This window comes from Lepidothrix coronata, unplaced genomic scaffold (genome assembly GCF_001604755.1).
Source record: "Lepidothrix coronata isolate B3197 unplaced genomic scaffold, Lepidothrix_coronata-1.0 Scaffold32, whole genome shotgun sequence".
Classification (NCBI taxonomy): Eukaryota; Metazoa; Chordata; class Aves; order Passeriformes; family Pipridae; genus Lepidothrix; species Lepidothrix coronata.
The window spans coordinates 4056940-4065366 of NW_016690212.1; the positions used below are offsets into that span (position 1 = coordinate 4056940).

The 8427-nt window shown below is 43.4% G+C and overlaps 1 protein-coding gene across 2 annotated transcripts in view; it reads left to right on the forward strand.

Moving 5' to 3' along the window:
• The window catches only part of LRRK2 (leucine rich repeat kinase 2), a 63644-nt gene extending 61281 nt beyond the window's left edge, over positions 1-2363 (forward strand). For both annotated transcript variants that reach the window (XM_017811454.1, XM_017811455.1), the window contains exon 51: positions 909-2363. In XM_017811454.1, coding sequence (XP_017666943.1) covers positions 909-1030 — 122 coding nt within the window. In that variant the 3' untranslated portion in view covers positions 1031-2363. The remainder of the gene's footprint in view (positions 1-908) is intronic.
• Positions 2364-8427: the final 6064 nt, after the last annotated feature.

The following is an 8427-nucleotide window of genomic DNA, read 5'->3' on the forward strand; positions in this document are numbered from 1 at the left end:
AAACTCCATCTTTGGATTTTTCTAATAAAAGTTACAGTTGGTGCTTTGATCAATGCCCTTGTTCACCTTTATCTCATTCCAGTTTCAGTAACTCCTAAAAATGTGGCAATGACAGTATAAAGTTAAGGGTGGCAAGTGTAGATGAGCTGACTGAAATAAAACAAGACTCAAGCTTAGAGCAGTGGGTTTTATGTTATGGTATTCCCCAATTCCTGTTACCATAAGAACACTTACTGCCTTTTTAGCATTTTTGTTTTATTTAAGAGTGACATTAATTGTAGAGAGGAATCAGAGAGTCCCAGAATCATTGGGGCCTTAGTTTGTGAGCCCCTACTTATGCAGGTGTTCTCAATTATCCCTATTCCACTAAAAGCACTGTGAATTCTTCATGAATAAAGAGTTGTTTGCATGAATGGAGATTGAAGAAGTGACCTTTTCTCAGTATATTCACTGGCTTATGAAATCAGTTTTTAGTTAACAGTGAATGGGATTTGAGTCTCATAAGCATTTAAGGTATTTCTGCTTGGGAAAACAGAGATGAAATTTTATGCAAGCACTTCAGTACAGCTCAGTACAGCTACATTAGCTGTAGCTCAGGTCAGTACCTCATGGCCCACAGGCTCCAGAAATGGTATTTCAAGTACTTTTAAATGGGGTATTCTAAATTTAGGAACTGGAATCCAAACCATTGTGAGTACAAGTACAAACAAGCAAGTACAAACAACTTGTAGCCTATGACTGCATTCTCTCACACATAAAGTGTCATGTAACTTGTCTTCCAGGTCCTAAGGATCCTGCTTCATTGAGTGAATTTACAAGTAATTAAAATAAGCAGATAAGCAAAACCACTGTTAATTATGCAATAATTCATCTCTGTTGCGGTTTTAAAATTTTCTTTTTTTCCCCAGAGTTACAATCCTGTGTGTCAGTGTGGGACATTAACCTGCCCCATGAAGTGCAAAACCTGAAAAAGCATATAGAAATGAGACAGGAACTAGCAGAAAAAATGAAGAGCTTTTCTTTGGACTGAAAAGTCACCCTGCAAGTGCCACACTCTTTTCTAGTCTTTCATCCTAACATACTGTGCAATAATTACAGCTTCTTGCTGTTGTTTTGAACTAGAACCAGGAAGAAAATTGCCATGTGAGTATTTATAGGATACCAAGAAGAAAGAAGTTATTTGTAGTATTTGAAAGGACAGAAAACTGTTGAGAATTTCTGAATCTAAAATGCTATCGTGCATCCGTTGTTTACTTGTGAAGTTCTGCTCTCAGCAACTACGGCTCAACTGCAGTATAACGTTGTTCATCCGGTTTTTGATCCCAGCTAAACTCGGAATAAGCCAGGAGACTATAAACAGCTCTAATTTACTTCATTATCTCTACTGAGTTGACTCTCTAATAAGAAGCAAAATTTAAGCCTCTGTGTGTTTACTACAGTTTGCATGTATGAGCTTGCTCTTATGATTCATGTTTTAGTAGTAAGTCAGAGGTCATGACCCTGAGTATATGAAAAAAACATTATAGTTTATCTAAGAGCAGTGTTTAAAGGAATATATAGTGACTACATTACTCTTTGAAAACAACAGGCAGAATAGTCTTTATTTCTCCCATGAATAATTGACTGTTTTTTTCATTATGACCAGAAAAAGCCCATTGTGCTACAATAATAGAATAGCTCAGAATTTAAATACACTGACAGGCTTCTGCAAGTCGATGTCCTCTTGCAGTCCTGCAGTCTGCCTGGTTCTAGGAGATGTAGTCACACCACTGGGAACATTACCACTCACATTGATCTCTTGTGCAGCTCACTTGGAAATGCAAGGAGAAAGCACGAGGTGAAAGCTCTGATCCAAATGCTGCTCCGACTTGTGCCACAGAGAGAGCAGGATCCTGCTGTAGGCAGACCACTGGCTCTTGGTCCAACTTGCTCGTTCACTTACCTCAATCTAAAAACAAAAGGGAACTTTCACTTTGATATTTCAAACGTGCAAAGCTTCCACTTATTAATTCTTGGTTTAATTTATATTGTTATTTTGGGAGGTAATCGGGGGAACCTTGAGGAGTGTAAGAATTGGCTGCCTCTTGCAAATTTGTTGCCACACATCATCGTTCAAGAGTCGACTTCTGCTGCTCTCTGGCTGTAAGTCCAAGCTGCTGCTTGCAGCCAGCACTGACCTGCCCTACGCAAGTGCCTTATTTCTGTCCATCTGAAGACAGACATCAGTTTCTTTTTCTGATACCAAAAGAATCTACAGGGTGCTCCTGAAATCTCTAGGAGTGGAGTATCCAGAGCCATTCCTGAGTCTACGGAGCTGAACAAGGTTAAGCAACCAAAAAGTTCTCAGTTTTGTTTTTTTTTTTAAGAAAATAACATGCTGGGACAACAGCATTTCTTGTGTCCAACTCTACCATTGTTCTATTTTCTGCCATTTTTTGAGTGCATACTCAGGATTCCTTTCAGATATACATCCCAGTTTTTACGTTTCTTGTAATCTGCATACTGAGAATAATTTGCTATTTATATGGGATTTTATAACTCAGAAAATATATATTATAATGAATAGTTTTTTTAAAAAATATATACATTGTGATTAAGTTTATTTATAAGTCATTTTGAAATGTAAGCCTTAAACATTTTTATTAAAACTGTGCTTTGTTAATAACCTGTCTACTTTCTCATCACTGAATTTTCAAGGAAAAGCTTTTTTGTGTGCAGCTTTTTTGGCATTTAATTCCTTCAGGCTGATGCAATATCCCAGTTCTGTAGGTGGTATTGACACAGCTGCATTCACACTTGTGCTCTGTCTCACAGTGCACGTCTTGAGCCCTTTTCTGTTCCCCAATTTGTCTTCTGCTTGGTGTTCCATGCAGCCTTCTCCCAGAGATGGGAGGTGACCTGTAAGCAGTACTGTCCCTGTGGCCATTCCTTACCTCTCTAAGACACTCTGGATAAGAATGATCTGAATCAGGACATGTATTGGGTATTTCAGGGAGGGCAAAGAACAAAAGAGACAACAGCAGCCAAAGGAGAGTTGGGAGCTCATGGCAAACCTGACTCAACTGACCACTGTGGTGGGAGAGAAAAATTCTGTGCTGGTGTAACCCATGGGGTCTGTTTAGCAATAGAGCACTCATTCCCATGGAGCACAGTGATCCAACTACACCCTCACCAGATGCTTTTTAGTACTGGAAGAAAATGAGAACATCCTGTGTTGGTGCTTCTTGTTAGAAGTCCTCAGGGACTGGCATCCCCTTCCCAGCTGGGACCTGCCAGCAAGGGGAAGAACAATACCACTGAAACCTGCACTATAAGGAAACCATTTCCAAGAAACATCTCTACTGACAAACTATAAGGAAAGATAAAAAAAAAGATCCATAACTTCATGTTCGCTCTGGTTTTAGTGGAGCTGTTTGGGAACCAGTAGAAGCTGACCACATAAGAGGACAAGCTCTATTAGCTGTAGCTTCCTGTATACTTAGGATAATATCCAGCACCTGAAAACAGAGATAGCCATTATTTCAAAAAGGGACTGTTTGCTCCTGGGAAAGAAGCATGTGGTGTGGCTGTGACTGAACACCTGAGCTGTGACAGGTAATTAACCCTGTGTTCCTCAGTGCAGGTAAAGGGCACTGGGGTTTAAACCTAAAGACAAGGAGGAAAACTGTACAGAGTGAGCTGAATGCTTGATTAGATACCAGTTTGTTTGGTTTGTTTTAAACTATTCTTTCCCTCCTGTGCTACTGACTTTAATTAGAGTCATTCTTTTTTACTGGTTGCTTGCTCTGACAGATTACATATGCAGATTCACCTGTTCATTAATTTTAACCTCATTTCTTTTACAAGTGGTTCCTGGTCAATCCTACTGTAAACAAGTAGGATTGTTAATCCACTTGTTAATCCACTTTCTGTATTATATCCTTGCTTTCCTTTTACTCTGAAATCTCATACTGCCTCTTGTGTCCCATATTATTACCCTATTACTTCTTCATGCACCACTTTGGGGCAAAACTGGGACACATAAGGGAGGAGAGAGAATGAGGCCTCTTAGGTGTATCTTGATCCCCAAACACAGGCATTTATCATTACTGCCACTTACTAACTATCCCCATCCACCTGCAGCAAGCAAGACAAATAATCCATTTTATGATGAACACTTCACATACCAGAGACATGAGAAAGTAATAAGGAAGAAGAATGAGTCTCAGTGCATGAGGAAAACACAGTGACAGTCACATTTTTCTGTTAGTCTTTCAAGTAGAAAACCATATGAACAATTCCTCTTCTCATTTTTTTCCTTTTAAGTCATTCATTAAAAGAAATCTGAAAACAGCTCCTCTTACCTGCCTTAAGAGAACCAAATTTTTGATCAGAACTAGCAACTGTTATTTGTGTCTCAGTTCTTCATCTATATTATGAACTCATCCCAGGACTCTACTGACCTGCAAAGTCTCTTATATAAAGCCTCCTTCATGGCCTTTGAACAAGTATCATTCATTGACTGGCCAGCATACCATTTTGGTAACTTTTCCAAATTATTTCTTTTTAGTAGGCATGTGTGTTCTTAACAATTAGTTTATAAATACAAAGTGGCATAATCACATGAAAATGGAGAATCATTGCATATCTGTATTTTAAAATTAATGATTTTAAAAGGAAAAAATGCAAGATATATTATTGTTGTATTAGCAAAGGGAAATCTCATTTACCAAAAATTTAAAAGTGAACCCAAGTGAAATTTCTAGCAGGAATCTTTGAGCTTCAGGAATGTTCTTTGCTGTATTAGTGAGCTGTGCAGGCACTGTGTGAGGACAGCTCTGCCTCTAGCTCTAGGTACCTCAGTAAGACTCCTCAATACTTACACTAGTTTTTGTTCAGTTAAGTAGCAGCATTATAGGAATGACCAAACTGTGAAACAATTTTTTTACCATGCAATGACCTTATGCTGACTGGTACCTACCTTTTACATGGGTTACTTCGACAGAGCAGTAAACCGAAATGATTTTTTTAAATCATCCCAATATGACTAGTAAAAACAAGATGAAAGTAAAAAAGCAAGCAATAGCCTTTTCTTTTTTTCCTTCTCCTCTGCGTTGCTTTGCTTTTCCTACTGCCAGAGGTTTGTTAAACCCAGCAGTCAGTCCCCACAAAGGTTGTCACTAATTACTGAGGGGAGACTTAAAAATCGATGTGCTGCCTCTGGCATATGCCATTATTTACTTCACTTCCACCACAGCCCATTAATGTCACTGACCTGAAAAGTTGAAGTAGACAGAAAAGGCAAAAGAAACTAAAACCTTCTTCTGTGGCAATTCCAGTTTTCTTTTTCTGAACCATTTTTTTCCCGTGCCTTCTGCTGGGCTTTTACTACGCTCCCTCTTGGCACTGCAGGCCGTGCTTTTCCCGTGCCACCCCTTGGCACTGGCTCCGGACGGCACAGCTGTGCCTGGGAGGGGGCTGGGCTTTGCCGTGGGGGGCCGTGACCCTGCTCCAATCCAGCCGAGAAGCACAGAACGGTTTTACAGAAAAGAGAAGAGGGGAGAGAGGAAGAGAAATAAATAAGAGCAAGAATCTGGCAGCGTGGCAGTGCTCAGCAGCCGAGCCGGCAGCGCTGTGGGGCCCGGGACCCGCTTTGTGCTGCCGCTGCTGCCCCCGAATTCCCCCCGCAGGGCTGTGCCCGGCAGGGAGGGCAGGGCAGAAAACGTGGCCACACAGTGCCCAGTCCTGAATGGAGGACGCCCGGGCAGGAGCAGCAGGCTGGCAGTGGCACAGGGCCGACCGGTAGAATCCCCTCCAGGGATGGGGGGCTGCATCCCAGCAGGTGCTTCCAGCTGCTCCTGCGCCATCACCTCCCGTGCCAGGAGCGCCGCGGCTCCCTCAGGCCCCAGGCCCGGCTCACTCTGCACCGAGTCCTGTTTAACGAGGCTGCAGAAGGGAAAAATCGTTCACGATGAGCTCCCTTTTCGCGTCCTTTCTCAAGGAAAGGATGACCCACAACGGAGTCACAGCGGGAAAGGAGATGCCTTGGGCTCGCCCGCAGGCCCCGGGTCAGCCCGACACGGTGACAGCGCAGTGACTCAGCTCACAGGGTCACACAGCTCCACATCGCCTCCTCCTCCCTGCTCCAGGTTTCGGCAGAGCCCAGCCTGCACAGCACCACCGTGCCATGAGGACACAGCATGGCAGGACAGGCCTTTTACATTGCAGCAAGTGATTCATAGAGTGGCAATGGAAACACCTGGCTCTTTTTACTGTAAATAAAATAACCTTAGGTCAGTGATTCTCAGTTCTGCTTTTTCTTGCCTTGACGTCTCTGCAATTGCCTTGAAAACATCTGTTTTCTGCGAAGCTACAAGAAACATCCACCCCGCCACCACCTGCCAGGCTCCCGGGCTCCGAAATTTGGACTTCAAATCAACTGAGCTAAGGCGGAGGCTCGAAAACGTTGATTTCACACCAGTATCCTCAGAGGTCACAACAAATAAATTTTTTTTAAAAGCTGCAGAACTGCTCTCAGAGCTACAAGCCCTTGGAAGAGCAGCAGCAGCAGCATTTGCAGCTTGCCATGCAGTAGGTGGGGAGGACCAAGAGCCTGTCTGCTCCTCCTGTGCCGAAAAAAGGTGTTTCCTCTCTCTGCAAGGCTTCACAGACTGCCACAATGACAACTCTTTTGCATTAGTCAAACACTGTCAGGTTCAGGCAAAACTCAAAGGATTCTGTTAAATCGCATACGCACAGTAAAGGTTCAATGAGTTTCCTGTTATTCCAGTGAAGTTCAAAATTTGCAAAGTGAGTTTCTAAACTTTAAGGAGAGGTGCCCACTACAGCCCACACTCCCAGGTGAAGCAGTGCAACAGCAGCTCCTGACAGACAGAGATCTCGGGCCACCCAGCCCTGTGCAGCAGCCCTGCTCAGTTTAAATGCCACGGCTGTTCGCAGTCAATTCTAATACTCAACCACCAGCCAGGGAATTAAGCTTCGGTAAACAGTAATTTTCAAATATCATCAATGCGTCAAAACTCACCTCCTCCCCTTTTTTTTTTTCCTTCTCCAAAACAGTAGTATCTGCTGAGCACTCTGCAACTAGAAAATTTCATGGCAAAACACACTCCCACCTCATAATTACAGGAAAATGTGCAAGGGAAAAAACACAACCCCAAAAACATTCAATTCTGTTTTTTACAGCTATTACAGCTAAACCCAGGAAGGGAAACAAACACTTGCACTCTGCAGGGGCTCAGAAGTAGCTGGTGCAGAGCAATTACTTCTGCTGAAGAGTCTGAAATCCCCTTTGCTCCAGCAAAGGGGAAGTGAGGTGGGGGAGGTTTTTTGGCTTGATACGGGCAGAGGAGCACAGAGGAGCATCCGTGACAGCTCCAGTCTGTGATGGCGCAGGCAGAGACACAGGCACGGCAGCCTGGAGAAATTCTCCTCATCCAGAGCCTGCCCAGCATCTGTTGGCCATGGCCTCTTGCCCCCACACCACACCAGGGTTCTCCTGACCTGAACCTAGTCTGGCTTCCTGTTTTTCACACTTCAAATTGCTGGTCCTGGACTCTGTACATTTCTATCTATATACACAAAACAAAACCAAAAAGCCCCAAACCCAAGCCACAGTGAGATTTTGCTTGATTTCTGGTATGCGGAAGCCACATGTTCTCAGAGCATGCTTTCAGCTCTCCCCCTTAGAAGGCTGCACCATCCAGCCTTGAAGGTTCCTGTTTTGATGAATTTATGGACCAGCTCTCAGAAAACTCCTCTGGAAGACAGGGCAAAGTGACACTGCCTTTCTCCTGAGCCAGCAGCGACCAGAAATGCTTTGGAAAGGACACTAAGCCATGTCAGAAGAAAAGATGAAACATTTCATATCCCTTTAACTAAGCCAGCTGAAATGAATGCCAGTGCTCTAGCAAGGTGTGCAAAGGCAGGTGGACAGACCTGCAACATCAAACCTTGCCAGGGCACTGAAGGCAGCAGGCAAAGTCCCTCAGGGCTTCTTGAAGCATTAACTACTAAACCCTAACTACACATGCAGGCATGGACATTTCTTTAAACAACAGACCACCACCAAGGCCAAATACTAGACATCATTTACACTAACTGAGCATTGATAGGAAAAAAAGTGTCTTTACAAGAAGTAACTTTGCGCCGATCTGAGTAAGCAACACGTAAGTAAGTAAACCTCCCACACCCCCACCTTCTGGGTGCCTTTTAGAAACAGAGATCTTTGCAAGTATCCCCAAACAAGCTGTTCTCATTTCCCATCTTCCCAGAAAAACAGGCTGCAGCACTTGGCTACCTCTGAAGAAATAGAGAGCAGAGAGCTTTAGTATCATCCATACCACCGGAGATGCAATCGAGGTGATGACATCCCCACTGCTTCACTGTTATTGCATCGTAACACCAGACATCCTGAGCACCAGATCT